This window comes from Clarias gariepinus, chromosome 9 (assembly GCF_024256425.1).
Source record: "Clarias gariepinus isolate MV-2021 ecotype Netherlands chromosome 9, CGAR_prim_01v2, whole genome shotgun sequence".
Taxonomy (NCBI): Eukaryota; Metazoa; Chordata; class Actinopteri; order Siluriformes; family Clariidae; genus Clarias; species Clarias gariepinus.
Genome location: NC_071108.1, coordinates 1,025,204 through 1,046,631, shown reverse-complemented (window position 1 = coordinate 1,046,631; position 21,428 = coordinate 1,025,204). Strand labels below are relative to the sequence as shown.

The following is a 21,428-nucleotide window of genomic DNA, read 5'->3' as shown; positions in this document are numbered from 1 at the left end:
AGGGTTACGCGTCGAGAGCTTCGCACCCTTTCTATGTGGTTCAGGCCCTCGTTTTTGACTCTGGGTCCCACTCTAGGTCCGTGCTGTCGTCGCAAGTTGCTAGCGGCAGATGTTTTTTCCCTTACGGACAGAAGCGCGGCCTTAGATGGCCGTTTAGCACAAGGGATCTGGAGAGGTCATCTTCTCTCGTGGCATATCAACCGACTCGAATTGATGACAATTTCTGGCCCCGAAATACTCCTCCAGCAATCAGGAGGCTAGCTTGTCCTAGCACGGATGGACAACATCATGGTAGTCTTGTAAATATTGCCCGGGCAGACTAGATATGCGCCATTAGGGAAACAAGCGCACTAGGTCCTGCTTTAAGGACAGGATAATTCTGTCCCTTAGGGTCATTTACATTCCAGGACATAAAACATTTAGACCCCGTCCACTGCCAAACAGTTTCAGTGCTGGAAGTTTCTGAAAAAAAAAAAAAAAAAAAACGTTCTGCATCCTTACCCAACTATCTTCCACAGTCGAAGCCTTCTGTCCTTCGCCGTTAGCTCCGGAGCAATAAGACTTCATTCGCTATGTCCAGCTCATGCTCTTCAATTTACAGCGCACCTCTGCAATAGCCAGGGCCGCAAATTAAAGCAGGGTTTTATACGTCGTGGAGCCACGGCTGAAGAGCATGAGGCAGACGCCCACACTTGGCCGAGCCTGTGTAACACATCCTGTATTTAGAACAGAGCCGAGTTGGACGAGTCGTGACACCAGATCTCCCCCTCTGTTTCTTTCCTGCTTCCTGAAAGTTACGCGCCAAACTAGTCCTGCACCGTTTGTCGTAGACCCATGAATGAGGTGTCCAATCGTGCACCTTATTTGGAAATGGGGTGCTATGACTTTTCTAAGGGGTGGGTGGTTAATTGCCCCCGCAGGAGGCAATTAACTGCCCCGAAAAGTCCCATAGACTTAACATTGAGGCCAACTTTGACAGATTGTAGCGCAGAGAGGGAATCTTGTCGAAACGTAAAATTTACCACATTTGAAGAGGTTTGCAACCTGTGTCAGAAGATACCTTGCACAAGGGTATAAGTTTTACCCCCGAGGCAAGAGCGATCCCTAAAGTTGCCCCATTGACTTATAATGGGGATTTTGGGGAATGATAACTAGTCCCACACCGTTCATTGTAGACCCATGAATGAGGTGTCAAACCGTGCGGCTTATCTGGGAATAGGGCTTTATGACTTTTCTAAGGGGGGAGGGGCGGTTAATTGCCCCCGAAGGGGGGGGGGGCAATGAACCGCGCCATTGACTTATAATGTGGATTTTGGTGAATAACTAGTCCCGCACCGTTCGTCATAGACCCATGAATGAGGTGTCAAATCGTGCGGCTTATTCTGGAATAGTTTTCAATGACTTCTGGTAGCAATTCGTTGAACTGTTGAACCTAAAAAGTTTGGACCCTACCACGCCGGACAGCTTTGAGATGACGCCCACGTATGTTACACCGTTGTGTCCGGCTCGATCGGGACTGCCTCGACTCCTGAGGCGATCCGACGCACGGTTTTCCCGCAGTTCCAAAAAAACTACCCCTTTTTCCCCCCGTTCATTTCAATAGGAAAGGGCCCAAAAAAGGTGCCAACCGAGGCCACTTGAGAGGCCTACCATACTTTGTCGTAGAAACGTCATTCAAACTTTATATGGGTCACAAGACTTGGGACTTTTTTAGGTCAGGTCCGTGCCTTATCTTTTACGGTTGTTTCACAAGAGGAGTTTAAGTATTATGAAAATTGAGATTTTTCGCTGAATGTTAAATTCAACATCGTAGGGTGTCTTTACACTGTCACCACATCAGTATAATACACTCTATGGGCATAAGAATTCAATATGTTGTAGTCTGAAAGTGCCTGCCACTTATGGTGAAAGAATTTTTGCATTGGGACCTACGGTTCTCCGTTGGGAAGCATTTGTTTGAGAGCTTAATTCCTGTTTGCCGTTCTCTGTGTCTGTCCCAGAGGAGTGTGCGTAATAGCCACACTCATTAAAACTCCCCCCACAACAACCCCCCCCCCCCCTTTTCGCCACGGACATTAGTTTTGCCACGGCAAGCACCACTCACATTTTCTTCAGGAAATGTACCTCTCTAGTTAACTATTATAATTATTAAAATGTAATATTTCAGATATGACGACGCCTCAGACTAAGCCCTCCCCCATGGACCCTGACTCCGCCTTCAGCTTCTCCAGAGTCCTCTCTCTGATTGGTCAGTGTTTAAGTTATGTTTGTCTGTGTTTGGTCACGAATGTGTCGACTGTTGGTGTTTATTCGAACTCGTTAATTTCAGTTTCTGATTCGTCTTCATTTATTTGTCTTGTTTATGAATCACAATTTGCGATACATTTAACTGTGCAGCTGAAGAAGTGAACAGACAATCAGTGCGTTTCAGAACCGATTTTTATCTATGTAGATCCTTTTCTTGACTTCTCATCTTAGATTAATGTTCGTGATAATTCTGACAGCAGGAGTGAAGAAACAAGACAACGCTTGTTATTATTATTGTTATTATTCTTACCAGTCCATCTTTTAATTCTGTTTCTTTTTTGTATAAAAACATAATCATCTGATTGTAGCCAGTCTCAGTATTTGGCAAATAACATTTTTCACTGTGCCATTAATATTTAACAAAAAATGAAACTAAAAGGAAAAATAAAACCTGTGGAAAACTGAGTACCTCCATGATTGCTTTAGCAGCAAGAGCTAGGTAAAGGTTTCCTGCATGACTTTACCAGTGTCTTAACTCATTTCGGTCCATTTTCCTTTACAGTGTTTTTTCAGTTGATTGAGTTTTTTGTCCCACCACAGGATTTCAGTTGGGTTAAGGTCTGAACTTTGATTTGGCATTTCGAAAAACATGATTCTTTTATTTTTTTAACCATTCTAATGTAGATTTAATGGTGTGCGTATATATATATATATATATATATATATATATATATATAATTATTCACATCGTATATTCTAGTCAGACTCTAGGCTAATGCACGCACATGCTGTTTTTATTCAGTGTGTGTAAAACATTAAAGCTCACACTTTACTTTTAAAACAAGTTGAGCAGCCGAATTTGCTGGTGAACTGATCATTTGATAATAAGAGATGAAGAGAAAACAGTCTTTGTGTGTGAGACGATGTAACCGGAAGCCGAGAGTGTATAACACCAGCTGTGATGCTTTGAGATCACTCAACCCTCAAATACTGACTGGTTACATAAACTTAATGTAATGTCCATAAAAGCCTTTAACACTCATCAAATGTGTGTAATTATACTTCAGTAGACCAGAGTAACATCTGACACACAGATCTAAACTCGCTGAAGCAGCAAAACTTTGTGAAAATTAGTATTTGTGTCGTTTTCAAAACTTTTGACCACGGCTCTATACTTTACTATACTGTACTGTACTCTACTATACTGTACTGTACTAATTTGTCCACTTCTCCAAGTCTACACCTTGTTAGTTCTAACCTGTTCATGTAAAACAGCTGAAGAAAAATTATTTCAGACAATGGACCTTGCCGTGACCTTGACCCTGTTTGGTTACAGAGCTTACTTACATAATTCATTCAGGCACAGTTTAAAAAAAACAAAAACACAACCACCAGCCCTAAACCAACATTACAATCAAACCACAAACATTTAAAATAAAGGAAATCAGATCGTACATTAACCAGATAGACCTGAAAACCCACCACAACCTAGTGACGGGGTGTGGGTGTGTGGGTGTGGGTGTGTGTTTGTGTGTGTGCGCAAATGGGTGGGTGTGTTTTTAATTGGAAATGATAAAGATCTGTTTTTAGAACACACACGTGTTGTGATGTACTAATTGTTGTTTTACAAGCAGGTCAATAAGGAAGAGACCGTCACCACACCTCACTCACTCATCTTCTATACCACTCCTGAGCCTATCCCAGGATGCTTAGGGCACGAGGCAGGGGACACCCTGGACAGGGTGCCAATCCATCACAGGGCAGTTTTAAACACCTATTACAGATAAATACATTTCATTTGGTGGTTATTTATGTGTGTGAAATCTGTTTGGTTCATGTCTTTCCCTCCTGGGATTGTGTTAACACACATGAATGCTTCAGACCAGCAAAGTGCCCAAATTTCTGCTTTTATAGAGGTCTGCACACCTGCTGATGATCAATTAATTAAGGGCTGATGATTACCAGAACCTGATTACAATTTACCCTCTTTAAATCCTGTGGAAGAAGTAAGGGGGCACTTGGTATCGCCCAGGTTTTTAAATTCTTTTTTGTCACAGTGGAAAACTGTATATGTTGTTGATCTGAGGTTGTATTTGCTACGATCAGATGATATTTGTTATGCTTTTATAAAAAAACAACAAAAAAAGTTAAAAGTTAAAAAACTTTTGCACATGACCGTACTTTAAATGACCTTCGCCTCCTCTTTTCTTAGTTTTCCCCTCTTCAGTTCTCTTCTGTGTTGTTTTTGCTGCTCTGTTCTTCTGCTGGAGGAAGAGAACGTTCTCCTCTCGCTCTCAGTTCCCTGAAGAACCCGTAATGAAGGAGTCGCAGGATCCACTCATAACAAACGAGGACAACAAGGCACACGCGAACAAAGTATGACACTTTAAACGCTGCGTGCAAGGTGTTTATTCTGCGAATCGTTTTACAGTAAATTTGTTTTTTGTTTTTATTTACAGTGGAACCTTGGATTACGAGTAACACGGTTTACGAGTGTTCCGCAACATGAGCAAAGATTTTTAATAAATTTGGACTTAAAAAACGAGCGTTGTCGTGGTTCACGAGCACAGAGTATCATGTATCATGCATGCGCTTCTTGTTTTTAACACCAAGCCATCACAACTGAGCCTACGGTTTTCTCTCTCTTGCGCTGCGGGTATTCATCTCCCCTGCTGGGTCTTAGTGCTCGTCTCTTACTGGTATAATATATAATGGTGTGTGTGTGTGTGTGTATTTTTCTTTCTCTTGCGCTGCAGAGTGTATGTGTGTGTGTGTTGCATGTTGTGTGTGTTGCATGTTGTGTGTGCGCACGTAATTTGACACCGCGCCGGTTCACACACACACATGCTTTCTTTCTCTCTTGCCTTTACTGTGTGTCAGTGTTTGAGTGTGTGTGTGTGTGTGTGTGTGTGTGTGTTTTTCTTTCTCTTGCGCTGCAGAGTGTGCATGTTGTGTGCGTGCGCGTAATTTGACACCGCGCAGGTTCGCACACACACACTCTCTCTCGTCGTTAGTGTAAGAGCCATATTTCATGTTTATAAATTTGTTGTGTTTATTTCTATTTTAGTAGTTAAGCATTACACATTAAGTTTATTAGTTAAGCATTAAGTTTATTAGTTAAGCATTTAGTATGATAATCGTAAGTTGCACTGTAACATCATGTTCTGTGACATTATTCCATAGTTGCGTAGCTGCATGTCTAACACGCACGGTAGTAGTTGTTTTGGGATACGGAAGTTGTGGAGAACACAAGCTTTTGAGCTTTTTGACTGTAAGCTAAAAGACACAGCAAATAGGTTGTTGTAACGATAATTTAAGACCGTACTACTATAATCAAAAGTATACAGCAAATAGGTTGTTGTAACGATAATTTAAGACTGTAAGCTTCAGAATACGGCAAACGAGTTGTCGCTACCACAGTGGATTTATGCAAGAAAACTACAAGAACTGTTGAACTTTAATGTTGAAAATAAAACGAGACAAAGAATTCAACAGACTTTAAGTCGTGAGTAACCAGACAACAGCGTGTCAATGGTGGAACCTAAGCGCTTGCTTCTAAGAGCACGGAAGTGTAGCGACGGCAGCATCCAAAAGGTCCTCAACATCTACAGCATCCTTAGCTCGCTTTAAAGAAGAAGCTAACAGAGCAGCCTTGTTGGCTAAAGCAGCAACCTTTAAAAAACGGCAGGCGATAGAACTAAAGGAAGTACAACTAGAGGCTAAGGAAGCACAATTAAAAGCACAATTAAAGGCAGCTTCTTGCTCTTGACGAAGGCGGTCGCATCTGCTCTCCCTCCCTTATCTCTCCCCGCTTGCTTCTCTTGTCTGTCTTGTGAATACTATTCAGAGACTCTCCTCGTCTTGCTCTTGAAAATAAAAAGGAATATGGATTTGATCAAGTGGTCTCTGAATGCAATTGACACGATCTTCTCGACGAGAAATGTGGGTTCTGGGGAACCTACTTGTCCTGCTGGGACGTTTGTTGCTGGATACACGATGGACGGTTGGGAGAAGTGGCGCATTGTGTGCCTGGCCGCACTGTCTCTGGAGGATGTTGAAGATATCTACCTATTCGGAACTTTGATAACTGGGATTCTGCTGATTGGATTAGGTGGGATACTTGGATATCGAAAAATCTTAAAAGCAGTCAGTCTCAACCCCAAGAGACTGACTGGCTGGGAAATAGTGGTGACGAGAGCTGTCAGTAATCAGACTGTGGTTCTGGACCGCAAATTGGATAACATCTTGGTGAGACTAGCAGCTATGCAACATGATTTGGACAGACCTGCAGACCAGTGATGGACATTAAATATCTGTGAAATTGGCAGATATTGTTCGAAACCTGGAAAATATGATTTTCTTTTTTCGGCTGCCCCTTTTCTTTCCAGCTACTGGATTCAAGGCCGTGGCTGGAGACATAACAAACTCCCCGAAGACCAAGATAACGAGACGCTCTGGAATCCTACTCCCCCCCCCCCCCCCCCCCTTCAAGGACACCTGGCGCAGACTATTACGGGATGTTACAGGCTTACAAACTGACACGCACGCACTCGCGCACTCACAGAACAGCTACAGATAGACACTCTACCTTCCCCATATCCAACGCCTTCGTGTGCTTATTCCCTTCAGTGGGGGCAGGCGGAATCGGGACCAGCGCTCTTTAGCTGCAGGGACTGGAGCTGTTTGCCTACATTGGACATTTCCTATCCCCTGTACCCTCATCGTTGCAATGTTTATGTCTTGTGATTTTTTTGTGCTTGTTGCTGAGGTATTTTTTGTACCCCTGATCGCACACTGCCCTTTTCGAAGGACAGTCTGGAAGGGGATTTTTTACCCTCGTTATCCTAATGTATCTTATTCCTTTTTTTCTATGATGGCGCCCTAGGTGGCTGACGTCGCGACTCTGTGGTCGCAATAATAATTTTGCTGCATATTGTACTTTGTATGATTGTGCATGTGACAAAATAAACTTGAAACTTGAAACTTGAGAAGTAAAAACTAAAAAAGCACAATTAAAGGCAGAACTTAAAACTAAAGAAGCACAATTAATGGCTAAAAAAGAAAGGCTGAAAATCGAAATGGAGATTGCAATGTCCAACGCTAAACTAAAGGCGTATTGGGAATGTGAAGAACGACCACATTATGCAGGACATAGAGTGGCCATCGAATCGAGTGGTGCACACGCTCCCAAACCGAAACATGATTAACTTTATGAGCACAGCGCGTCAACGGAATATCTCAGACTGCCATCACCTCGCCAGGCAGCCAGTTCAAGTGTTCCCGTAAGTGTCAGACCTATAATGACAAGTACTTTAAAGGAATGGCCTACCCAAGGTAACGAACATTCACTCTATAATACTGATACAGTAGAGTTTCAGAGCGCGACGTTCCTTTGTATTTAATGGAGACCCTCTTGAGTTCACGGCTTTTATGAGGGCGTTTAAACACGTTATTAAAACCAGAACTGATAGTGATACGGATAAGCTGTACTTTCGCGAGCAGTATACCAGAGAAGAGCCTAGAGATCTCATAAAAAGCTGCCAGCATATGCCAGATCATCGTGGTTATGCAGAAGCAATGAGACTGTTACAGGATAAGTTTGGAAATAAACAAAAAATTGCAACAACGCTGATGCAAAAGGCATTCAAGTGGCCGGAAATAAAGTCGGAGGACAGAAAGTCATTAACCACTTTTTCTCTGTCTCTGATAATCTGTTACAATACTATGTCAAACATTGAATACATGGATGAGTTAGATAATGCTACCAACATGAGGATTATTGTCTCAAAACCGCCCTTCAAATTGCGTGAAAGATGGAGGATCCATGCATACAAATACGAAGAGCGCAGCCGGAGAAGAGCCAAGTTTGTGCAGTTGGTGGAATTTGTAGATTGACCAGGAAAGGTAACGTCCAACCCACTCTTTGGAGACCTGGACGTTTTGACTAGTGATAAAAAAACACTGTAACAAAATCCCCTCAAGGACTCAAGCTAAAAAGGGAAGGAAAAAGAGGTAGCAGCTTTGCAACTGGTGTAAAACAGGTTGGTGAAAGGCATAAGGATTTGATTACAGCAAAGAATAATGGCGTATCAGTCATCAGCGCTTTCACTAAACCTTGTGCATTCTGTAAGAAAAGTCACACCTTAGATGAATGCTACCAGTTCAATGATAAGACACAAAGACAAATTGGACTTTTTGAAAAAGAATGGATTTTGTTAGGGCGGTTTAGTAAAAGAACACTTAAGAAAAGTCTGCACAAAGAAAATCACATGTCAGTTGTGCTCAAAGAAACATCCTCGCATGCTACACATTGCAGCACAAGACACAGCTCAGGTAATCGTAAAAGCTGACGAAACTGAAACAGTTAAAACTGCCTGCTACAGTGAGTAATGAAACAAGCGCCTGCACTGGGGCTGGAGACAATTGCATTCTCTCCATAGTACCTGTTAAAATAAAGACCAAGAAAAGCCACAAGATAATGGTAGTGTATGCATTTATGGACCCGGGTAGTTCTGCTACTTTTTTTACGGAGTCATTAGCAAGGCAGTTAAATGTTCAAGGCAAAAAAATTGACATTATGTTAAGCACCATGAACTCGAAGAAACAAGTAGAAAGTTATGTGCTCACTGCCTTAGAGGTTAGTGGTCTGGAAGAAAACACCTTTGTTGAACTCCCCAAAGTGTTTACACAAAAGAGCATCCCAGTTTCAGTGGAAAACATTTCACAACAGCACGACATTGATAAGTGGTCATACCTCAGTGAAGTAAAATTGCCTCAGATTGATGCTGGAGTTGAAATTCTCATATGTAACAAAGAGTACAAGCTCCTAAAACCATGGCAAGTAATTAACAGCAGGCACAATGGGGCATATGCAGTAAAGACCGCTCTTGGGTGGACTCTAAATGGACCTCTTCGAGAGTCGGTCGAGGAAGGCACGTATGACAATGAGCAGACAAGCGTTATGGTCAACAGAACTTCCATTGAAAAGGTTTAACAAATGCTGATACAACAGTACAACCATGACTTTCCTGAACGGAATTGTGATGATAAAGCCGAGTTGTCACTAGAGGATTATCAGTTTTTAGACTCTGTAACTAACACTCTGCAGTTTACCAATAATCACTTCTGCATCGGTCTTCCACTTAAGAAAGCAGCTATTTAAATGCCAAACAATCAAAGTGCAGCCATGCAGCATGCACTAAACCTCAAAAGGAAATTCAAAAATAACCGCTCCTTTCACAAGGAGTATTCAAACTTCATGAACGACATGTTTGAAAAAAATCATGCAGTCAAGGTTCCTACACCTCACCTAAGTCGATTTACATTTGGGCATTTGGCAGACGCTGTTATCCAGAGCGACTTACATTTTTTTTTTATCTCTTTCCAGTTGTGACATGTGGAAAGATCAGAGCAAAGACTGGTGAACAAAAAATGTCAGAACTGCCACGTGATAAAATGACACCAGATCACCCACCGTTCACTAACGTAGGAGTAGACTATTTTGGACCCTTCGAGGTTAAACGAGGTAAAAGTAATGTTATATTTTATACTTTATAGGTGCTGAGATTGAATTGCGTAAAGCTATCCAACAGTGGAATCAGTTAAAAATTGAAGGCATTCTCAGGCAAAATGGGATACAATGGATATTCAGTCAAAAATGGTTTCAAGTGAGAAAAAACCTTTTGATTGGAGATGTGGTTCTAATAATTGATGAGTCTTCTCCAAGAAATTCATGGGTCGTCGGAGGAGTCACGAAAGTGTTCCTTGATAATAAAAAAAAAGGACTTGTGAGACGTGTGCTGGTTAAAACTAAGACCAACACGCTGGAATGACCCATTGATAAGTTGTGCCTCATATGTGAAATGGACTGTTAACTATTTTATAATTAGTATGAGTATTTTCTTTGGTATGTAAAGATACGAATGCATTAAGTTAAATAGTAAACAAAAGGGTTCATAAATTTGTTTATTTCTATTTTAGTAGTTAAGCATTACACATTAATTTTATTAGTTAAGCGTTAAGCATTAAGTTTATTAGTTAAGCATTTAGTATGATAATCGTAAGTTGCACTGTGACATCATTTCATAAGCTGTTCTGTGACATCATTCCATAGTTGTGTAGCTGCATGTCTATCATGCACGGTAGTAGTTGTTAGGATACGGAAGTTGTGGAGAACACAAGCTTTTGACCGTAAGCTAAAAGACACGGCAAATAGGTTGTTGTAACGATAATTTAAGACCGTAAGCTACAGGATACAGCAAACGAGTTCTCGCAACCACAGTGGATTTATGCAAGAAAACTAAAAGAACTGTTGAACTTTGATGTTGAAAATAAAACAAGAGACAAAGAATTCAAGTGGACTCAATCCACTTTGAGTCATGAGTAACCAAGTGTAACAAGAAAGATTCGCGTCAGAACCGGTTCTCTCTCTCTCTCTCTCTCTCTCGCCTTTAATATGTGTGTGTGTGTGTGTGTGTGTGTGTGTGTGTGTGTGTGTGTGTGTGTGTGTGAGAGAGAGAGAGAAACAGAGACTCACACACAACCAGCATGGTGTCAAGTTATGCTTGTGCACACACATAACACACTTAGCAGCACAGGCGAGAGAAAAACACACACACAGAGCGCCTGTGCGCATAAATGGAAACACTTATCTGTCAGGATTTATTTTTACATTTTTTAAGGTAATGTGCACGTTAATTTGTTTTATTTTTATGTATTTATTTTTGGGGGCTGTGGAACGAATAATTTTAATTTTAATTTCCATTATTTCTTATGGGGAAATGTGCTTTGATTTACGAGTGTTTTTGGAATACGAGCCCGCTTCAGGTACGAATTATGCTCGTAATCCGAGGCTCCACTGTATTTATTTATTTATTTATTTATTTTAAAGACGTGATAAAAAAGAAAATGGTGGATAGACAGACAGATGCATAGTTTTTAGGGGGTCTGAATATAAAAAAAAATATTTTCTGTTGTAGAGAATGAATAATAATCTAAATCATTTAATATAAGTCACAGTCTTAATTGTTTTTATTGTTCTATTATAGGAAACCACCCGTCCTGTATCAGTGTGAACCAGGAAAAGACTTCACACGACAAGCTGGCTGTGTGTGTGTGCGTGCACGCGCATGCATACAAGAAAATTTTTTCTCCACTTCTGAATCCACTTCAGTAGTCGGTCCTCAATTCGGATGAATCTCAAATCAGTGCTTATTTAGATTTATTAGTTTTTATCCAATTCATAATCATATTAAAATCAAAATATTTCACAGATGAGAACTTGGGTCTTCAGGACATTTGAAAGTGGACATGCCGTTTATAAGCTGTTTAACGCACACTTTTATCAGCTGATTGCACTCTGTAGTAGATTCTTATGAATTTTTTGGATATGATTCTTTGTCGAATCAAAATCACGTGATGAAACAATCCAGTTGACTTGAAATGATTTGAACAGTCTGACATTTTTGTTGTTGTTGTTGTTCCTCTCAGCTTCTCTATAATTTATCCTGATTGGAGGCTGAGTGATTTTCGTGAATGAATTAATAATTTTTAAGAGACTTTAATAATTCTCTTCATATAGGATGAGATTATTTATGAGAATCAAAAGGTTTTGTTTTACAGCAATAACACATTTCCTTACTCTCCTGAGAAATTATTGATTTGAATTTCTTTGTGAATGAATATTTAATAATTTCTTTTGGAGTGTTTAACATAAATATGAATCCGATTTGTCGACTTGTCCCTTCTCACTGAACTACACTCCTCCTTAACTACTGATTCATCAGGACTGATTTGACTGTGGGGTCACTGATTGTTTTATGAATTCTCATGATGTTTGAGTCCTGTTACTGCTACAGGCTGAGTTAAACACAAATCAGTTACTCGCCTCTGTGAAGACTCTGTAGTTCTGACCGTACGATCTGATTTCCTTTATTTTGTGGTTTGATTGTAATGTTAGTTTAAAGGGCTGGTGTTTGTGTCTCTGATTACTGATGAAGCCCGACTTTAAAAACTAATATTGCTGCATTGACTTTGTGTGTGTGTCTAGAGTTAAATATGTGACTCCAGTGCTGGCTTTGAATGTTACAGAGCCCTTTTTGGGTGAGACGGCGATGCTGTAGGTCTATTTATTAGTTGAAAGCTGTCATATTAATTTATTTTTGTTCCTACAGCTGAAATAAAAATCATTTGGCCAGAAAATTAGAATAAACTGTGCTTATTTGTGTGTATAATATATTTAATCATATATATATATATATATATATATATATATATATATATATATATATATACACACTCAGCAAAAAAAGAAACGTCCCTTTTTCAGGACTGTATATTTCAACAATAATGTTGTAAAAATCCAAATAACATGCACCTGTGGAATGGTCGTTAAGACCCTAACAGCTTAAGAAAGTAGGCATTTAAGGTCACAGTTCTAAAAATGCAGGACACTAAAGAGACTTGTCTACCGACTGTGAAAAACACCCAAAGAAAGATGCCCAGGGTCCCTGCTTATCTGCGTGAACGTGCATTAGGCATGCTGCAGGGAGGCATGAGGACTGCTGATGTGGCTAGGGCGATAAATCGCCATGTCCGGACCGTGAGACGCCCAAGACGCCTAAGACTGCAGCACTTCAAGCAGCTGGTGGACACAACAGATACTGACTGGTACTTTTGATTTTGTGCCTCCCTTCATTCAGGGACACACTGTGAAACATTTTTAGTTTATGTCTTATGGTGTTGACTCTTTTAGTGTTCATAAAAATATTTACACATTAAGTTTACTGAAAGTAAAAACAGTTGGAAGTCAGAGGACGTTTCTTTTTTTGCTGAGTATATGTATATGTATTTCAGTCATACTGTAGGCTATTAGCCTATTAGCTGTAGGCTAATGCACCCAAATGCTGTTTTTTATTCAGTGTGTGTAAAACATTAAAGCTCACACTTTACTTTTAAAACAAATTGAGCAGCCAAATCTGCTGGTGAACTGATTGTTTGAAAACCGCATAACTTTGAAAACAGTCTTTGTGTGTGAGACGATGTAACCGGAAGCCGAGAGTGTATAACACCAGCTGTGATGCTTTGAGATCACTCAACCCTCAAATACTGACTGGTTACATAAACTTAATGTAATGTCCATAAAAGCCTTTAACACTCATCAAATGTGTGTAATTATACTTCAGTAGACCAGAGTAATCTGACACACAGATCTAAACACACTGAAGCAGCAGAACTTTGTGGAAATTAGTATTTGTGTCGTTCTCAAAACTTTTGACCACGGCTCTATACGTTACTATACTGTTCTGTACTCTACTATACTGTACTGTACTAATTTATCCATTTCTCCTACTTCTCCTCTTCCACCAAGTCTACACCTTGTTAGTTCTAACCTGTTCATGTAAAATTCAATTCAATTAAATTGTATTTGTATAGCGCTTTTAACAATTGGCATTGTCCCAAAGCAGCTTTACACGATCAAAAGAATTGTTTAAGTTTGTATGGAATTTGAATGTGTATGAATCAAAATAGTCAGATAGTCTCTGATGAGCAAGCCGAGGGCGACAGTGGCAAGGAAAAACTCCCTGAGATGGTAATGGGAAGAAACCTTGAGAGGAACCAGACTCAACAGGGAACCCATCCTCATCTGGGTGATAACGGATAGCAGGAATTGAACTGCACTCAAATACAGTGTGTTAGTTGGCAGGCAGTTCAGCATAACAGTTGATGTTAATTGATGTTAATATTGAGTCCAGTTAGTTATTGAAAACTTAGGTATACTTGTATGAAGTTCCAGTCCTGAACTATCGAACTGTCAAGTCCTCAGAGAAACAGTTGCCAACACCAGTCGAGGCCAGAACCATCTTCTAGGTAGAGAGAATCAGACACCAGATGCATCCCAAAGAGACACACGGGGCATCCATGTGACGAGATCTCCAACCAGAAGCGGGGCACCAGGATGGGTCAGACAGGTCCGGAAGGCAGAGGGAGTCTGGATCACTGGCAGCTCGGGAACGACATGTGTAGCTCGACAGAGAGAGAGAAGGAGAGAGAGAGGGAAGAGAAAGAGCAGGAGAGAGCAGAAGAGAAAAGATAACAGTTAGGTCTGGTCACAGTCATAAAATGTATAATGTAAATGTATATTTAGTGTACAGTGCAAGCAGAGACTCCGGCAGGACTAACTATGACATCATAACTAAAAGGGAGAGCCAGAAGGAAACACAGACATGAGGGGGAACTGAGATGTAAAGCAACCAATCACCTCACCGTCAGCAAACCTGAGTGATCAATGAGAGTGAGGAGGACAGCATCTAAACATACCAGTTCACCATAATACTCTACGTCCATGAGTCCCCCAGAACTGCTCCTTTACCTATGGCTAATCTATTTATAAAAATGCTTGATTAAATAAATAGGTTTTTAGCCTGGACTTAAACACTGAGACTGTGTCTGAGTCCCGAACACTATTTGGAAGACTATTCCATAACTTTAGGGCTTTGTAAGAAAAAGCTCTGCCCCCAGCTGTAGTTTTCATAATACGCGGTACTGACAAGCAGCCTGCATCCTTTGATCGAAGTAGGCGTGGCAGATCGTAAGACACTAGCAGTTCACTCAGGTACTGCGGCGCGAGACCATTTAATGCTTTATATGTCAAGAGTAGTATTTTAAAAACAATGCGAAATTTCACAGGGAGCCAATGAAGTGAAGATAAGATAGGGGTGATGTGCTCATATCTTCTGGTTCTAGTGAGGACTCTCGCTGCTACATTCTGGACTAGCTGAAGCTTGTTTATGCACCTAGCTGAACAACCAGACAGTAAGGCATTACAATAGTCCAACCTAGAGGTGATAAAAGCATGAACTAGTTTTTCTGCATCGTTTCGCGACAATATATTTCTTATCCTGGCAATATTTCTGAGGTGAAAGAATGCTATCCTGGTAATATAATCTACATGAGCTTCAAATGAAAGGCTGGAGTCTATAATCACACCGAGGTCTTTCACTGTTGCACTCGATGGAACAGAAAGGCCATCTAAAGTTACAGAGTGATCTAGAATCTTACTTCTAGCTGCATGTAGTCCTATGACTAGAACTTCTGTCTTATCTGGGTTAAGCAGAAGGAAGTTAATTAGCATCCAGTGTGTGTGTGTGTGTGTGTGTGTCAGGGCTTATCCATCAGCATGGTTAACATTGTTAAGATGAAAATGATAAAGATCTGTTTTCGGAAAACACACACACACACACACACACGCTGGTGATGACGGACTCTTCTTCATTGACCTGCTTGCTGTTTTAAACACCTATTACAGGTAAATACATTTTATTTTGTGATTATTTGTGTGTGTGTGTGTGTGTGTGTGTGTGTGTGTGTGTGTGTGTAAGAGTTTTCTCTTGTTTTCTCCTTTTGTCTTGCTATTAGAGTTATTTGATCTAAACTTTAAAACTCAGTGGATTCAGCTCTTCATGTGGAGTAAAAATGAGCAGAAACTCCAGAGAGAGCACTTTCTGTCAGAGTGAGAGGGAAATCCAAAGATACGTACGTTTGTCAAGACGTTTCTCTCGTCCTCTTCATCCTCTCCGCTCTACACTCATCCACAGAAACTGCAGCAGAATTGCTGAAAGAAATTAGTTTTGAAGACTGTTTTAACCGTCGCTCTGAAGTAAGACAGAGAGTGTGTGTGTGTGTGTGTGTGTGAGATAGAGATGGACATTGCTATAAATTGATTAGGAAAAAATAAATGAATATAAGACCATTCGAGTGGCTCGGTGGCGTGGTGTTAGCACTGTTGCCTCTCAGCTCCGTGGTCTGGGTTCAGGGTCTGTGTGTGTGTGTGTGTGTGTGTGTGTGTGTGTGTGTGTGTGTGGAGGCGGCATGTTGTCTCTGTGCTCGGTGGGGTTCCTCAGTGTACTCCGGTTTCCTCCCACAGGATAAAGCGGTATAGATGATATAGTGAGTGATTGAGCGAGAAAAACATTCCACAAGTTAATAAATTGTTTCTGACTGGAAGGAAAAGTTCAATCACATCAACTATTTTAGTGTATATACATACACACACTATCAGCCAAAAAATCATGTACAGTATATTAATGTAATATGAATTATATTATCCCATACATCAATATACTGTTTAACGTCTAACAATAAGTTTAGTATTATAATATTTATACAGGTTTTTCTTTTGTATCATGGCTCTACACAGCCTTATTCCCAGCACCCTGAGTTCACATTCTGTCTTTGGAATTTCTTTTTCTTTCACTATTAAACGAGTTCGACTGTTTTTTTATTTTCAGTTTTAATCAGTAATTCGATGTCACTAAGCGTGTAAGTGATCTGTCACACTCAGTCTGGATGTTTTTTCGACCACATTTCTTCCTTAATGATGATGACGGTCAGCGATGTCCTTCCCGGGTTTAATAAAGTGTTTTACAGTTTTTAACCCAATGTTAGTAGTTTCAGTAATCTCCTTACTTCTTTTCTTTGCTTGATGCAGGACAATAATTTGACCCGTTTGAAGCAGAGCAACATTTTTTACTCTGATGACTGGATATGTCTTGGCTTGTCTGGCCAGCGGTGGCCAAAAGTATTGAGACAAAAGTGAAATTCAGTGTTTTAATGACATTCTCAAGTTTGTAAAATAATGACAATGATGATAATATGAATAATTTATTTGTTCTAGCGAAATTGAGAAATATTCTCCAGAACCAGCTGGATCTGGCTGGCCATAAGGTCAGAAAGACGTCTGGTGTAGATCATGTGCAGAGATTTGCCACAGAGTTTTGGGCATTTTCGTGTGGAATGGACTCCGGCTTCCAAAAGTAAAAGTCCTGCCACATCCATTCCGTGCATTAACTAAACCAGCTGATTCTAATTAGCACAGATCCTGTAGACTAGAACTAATTAGTGGCATCAGCTGTTTTGTTCACAGGGAGAACTATAGCACATGGCATATGCACCAGGTGTTCCCTGCTTAGACCAAGGTGTGGTACAGTTTATCAGTATGAGCATGGGTAATCCTTCCTTTTTTCTTATCCCTATTGTGTTAATTCTCTTCTGTTTTTGTTCCTGTATTCTTGACATTAGCTGACTAGCTTTCTGTTCCTTATTATGGTCATGCAGTCGAGCCTATTTGAGCTGAACTAAACTGAGGGAGCAGCAGAACCCTAACTAGACTAGCCAGTCAGTTCCCCTTGATTTTGAAGTGTAAACTTCATGTTGTACCTCATGCTGATAATCGTGCTACTTTGAAGCATTTATTTTTAGAAATAAGCAAAATGATCAGGCAATCGAACACAGAATTTAAGCTTAGAAATAGTAGAACATGTAAAGAAATACACTGTTTATTTAATATTTCTTGAAAATGAAATATTGGATAAATGTGACTAAATAAAAGATATTTTGAATTGTTGTCAGTATATGATAAAACTACAAAGTTTAGATATAGTATCTCTGTTCTTAAGCTCAGTGATGTTTCCTCAAATACCATAAATAAGTTCCTTAAATATCATAAACTGACTGACTGAGATATCGAGTTGTTATTAAATAAAGCTTTGTTTCATTACAACATCTTGACAACACAACCAACACCTACGCTCACAATGACGAATGTTTTGAAAGCTGTTCTTGTAGACAACTATTAAGGAGAATCGGGACTAAAGCAGGAAGAATTTTATTACAGAAAATGGTGAGAGTTAAAGCAAGGAAAAGACTTAATTATGTCAGTTAATCTTCTTCTTCTTTGTCTTTCGGCTGTTCCCTTTCAGGGGTCGCCACAGCGAATCATCTGCCTCCATCTAACCCTATCCTTTGCATCCTCTTCTCTCACACCAACTAACTTCATGTCCTCTCTCACTGCATCCATAAATCTCCTCTTTGGTCTTCCTCTAGACCTCCTGCCTGGCAGTTCCAACCTCAGCATCCTTCTACCGATATATTCACAATCTCTCCTCTGAACATGTCCAAACCACCTCAATCTGGCCTCTCTGACTTTATCTCCAAAACATCTAATGTGGGTTGTCCCTCTGATAAACTCATTCTTAATCCTATCCATCCTTGTCACTCCCAAAGAGAACCTCAACATCTTTAGCTCTGCTACCTCCAACTCTGCCTCCTGTCTTTTCTTTAGCGCCACTGTCTCTAAGCCGTAGAGCATCGCTGGTCTCACCACTGTCCTGTACACCTTTCCTTTCATTCTCGCTGATACTCTTTTATCGCACAACACACCTGACACTTTTCTCCACCCATTCCAACCTGCCTGTACTCGCCTCTTCACCTCCTTTCCACACTCCCCGTTGCTCTGGACCGTTGACCCCAAGTACTTAAAATCCTGCACCTTCTTTACCTCTGCTCCCTGTAGCCTCACCGATCCTCCTGGGTCACTCTCATTTACACACATGTATTCCGTACTGCTGCAGCTAACCTTCATTCCTCTGCTTTCCAGAGCATACCTCCACCTCTCCAAATTTTCCTCCACCTGTTCCCTGCTCTCGCTACAAAGCACAATGTCATCTGCAAACATCATAGTCCATGGGGACTCCTGTCTTACCTCATCTGTCATCCTGTCCATCACCAGAGCAAACAAAAAGGGGCTTAGAGCTGATCCTTGATGCAGACCCACCTCCACCTTAAACTCTTCTGTCACACCTACAGCACATCTTACCACTGTCTTACAGCTCTCATACATGTCCTGCACCACTCTAACATACTTCTCTGCCACTCCAGACTTCCTCATACAATACCACAGCTCCTCTCTTGGCACCCTGTCATACGCTTTCTCTAAATCTAAAAAGACACAATGCAACTCCCTGTTACCTTCTCTGTACTTCTCCGCCAGCATCCTCAAAGCAAATACTGCATCTGATGTACTCTTTCTAGGCATAAAACCATATTGCTGCTCACAAATGCTCACCTCTGCCCTTAACCTAGCTTCCACTACTTTTTCCCACAGCTTCATTGTCTGGCTCATTAGCTTTATACCTCTATAATTGCCACAGCTTTGCACATCTCCCTTGTTCTTAAAAATTGGCACCAATACACTTCTCCTCCCATCCTCTGGAATCCTCTCACTCTCCAAGATCTTGTTAAACAAACTTGTCAAAAACTCTACTGCCACCTCTCCTAAGCACTTCCATACCTCCACAGGTATGTCATCAGGACCAACAGCCTTTCCACTCTTCATCCTCTTCAACGTCCTTCTCACCTCACTTCTACTGTACCAATATTTGCTACTTCCTGTTCCACAACAGTCACCTCTTCTACTCTTTGTTCTCTTTCGTTTTCCTCATTCATCAACTCCTTAAAGTACTCCTTCCATCTTCCCATCACCCTCCTGGCATCTGTCAGTACATTTCCATCTCTATCTTTAATCACTCTAACCTGCTGCACATCCTTCCCATCTCTATCTCTCTGCCTTGCCAACCTGTACAGATCCCCCTCTCCCTCCTTACTGTCTAGCCTAGCATACAAGTCCTCATATGCTCTTTGTTTGGCCTTTGCCACCTCTACCTTCACCTTACTCTGCATCTCCCTGTACTCCTGTCTACTCTCTTCAGTCCTCTCAGTGTCCCACTTCTTCTTAGCTAGCCTCTTTCCCTGTATACACTCCTGGACTTCCTCATTCCACCACCAAGTCTCCTTGTCCACTTTCCCCTTACCTGATGATACACCAAGTACCCTCCTACCTGTCTCCCTGATCACATTGGCTGTAGTTGTCTAGTCAACTGAAAGCACCTCCTGACCACCCATAGCCTGTCTCAACTCCTCCCTAAAGACTTCACAACATTCTTCCTTTCTCAGCTTCCACCACTTTGTCCTCTGCTCTGCCTTTGTCCTCTTCGCCTTCCTCACCACCAGGGTTATTTTGCACACCACCATTCTGTGTTGTCTGGCTACACTCTTCCCTACCAACACTTTGCAGTCACTGATCTCTTTCAGGTTACAACGTCGACACAAGATGTAGTCGACCTGAGTGCTTCTGCCTCCACTCTTATATGTCACCCTATGTTCCTGCCTCTTCTGGAAGAAAGTATTTACCACTGCCATTTCCATCCTCTTTGCAAAGTCCACCACCATCTGTCCTTCTACATTCCTGTCCTGAAAACCAAACCTGCCCATCACATTTTCATCATCTCTGTTCCCTTCCCCAACATGTCCATTGAAGTCTGCACCAATCACCACTCTCTCCCCTCTGGGGATGCTCTGCATCACTTCATCTAACTCACTCCAGAATTTCTCCTTCTCTTTTAACTCACATCCTACCTGTGGGGCATAACCACTAACAACATTGAACATTGTCCCTTCAATTTCCAGCTTCAGACTCATCACCCTATCTGATACTCTCTTCACCTCTAGAACATTCCTTACAAACTCCTATTTCAGAATAACTCCTACTCCATTTCTTTTCCTATCCACACCATGGTAAAACAGTTTGAACCCTGATCTTAAGCTTCTAGCCTTGCTACCTTTCCACCTGGTCTCCTGTACACACAGTATATCCACCTTTCTTCTCTGCATCATATCAACTAACTCTCTTCCCTTCCCTGTCATGGTCCCAACATTCAAAGTCCCCACTATCACTCTTAAACTCTTGCCTTTCCTCTTCTCTCTCTGCTAACGAACATGCCTTCCTCCTCTTCTTCTTCGACCAACAGTAGCCCAATTTCCACCAGCACCCTGTAGGTCAACAGCACCAGTGGCGGTCGTTGTTAACCCGGGCCACGACCGATCCGGTATGGGAATTATATTCTTGATTCGCATCATTGATTTGGCAAATGTTTTACGTCGGATGCCCTTCCTGACACAACCCTCTGCATTTATCCAGACTTGGGACTGGCACAAGAAGACACTGGATTGCGCCCTCCGTGGTTGCATTAATTATGTCAGTTAATGATTGTTACTATTTCGTTAATAATTTAAACACATTCATACAGCAGCAGTTTTGCATGGAGTGACCCGAATAAAAATCTGTAAATTATTTAGAATCTTATGGTGTAAATGTGTCTTCTGCGTGACTTATTAACTAATTTTAAGGTTGATTATTATTTCTGATTAGAATTAATCATGCCTTAGAGTCACAATCCTTCGTCAACAGAGCAGTTTTACTCAGGCCATAGAGAAGAGACGATATTTGGCCCCATTTTCTTCATATTGAACCGGAGAGAAAAAGGCGACGTGTGGTAATATCGGAG

General features: G+C 41.1%; 2 protein-coding genes across 2 annotated transcripts in view; both read left to right on the top strand.

The window, feature by feature from the left end:
- The window catches only part of LOC128530072 (low-density lipoprotein receptor-related protein 8-like), a 28,050-nt gene extending 15,616 nt beyond the window's left edge, over positions 1–12,434 (top strand). Inside the window, exons 10-12 of the mRNA XM_053503790.1 lie at positions 2,168–2,248; positions 4,460–4,623; positions 11,295–12,434. Coding sequence (XP_053359765.1) covers positions 2,168–2,248; positions 4,460–4,623; positions 11,295–11,321 — 272 coding nt within the window. The 3' untranslated portion in view covers positions 11,322–12,434. The remainder of the gene's footprint in view (positions 1–2,167; positions 2,249–4,459; positions 4,624–11,294) is intronic.
- A 3,038-nt stretch (positions 12,435–15,472) lies between these two features.
- LOC128530046 (N-acetyllactosaminide beta-1,3-N-acetylglucosaminyltransferase 3-like) overlaps positions 15,473–21,428 on the top strand; it is a 40,481-nt gene continuing 34,525 nt past the window's right edge. The window contains exon 1 of the mRNA XM_053503755.1: positions 15,473–15,553. The gene's annotated coding sequence lies outside the window, so the exon portion shown is untranslated. The remainder of the gene's footprint in view (positions 15,554–21,428) is intronic.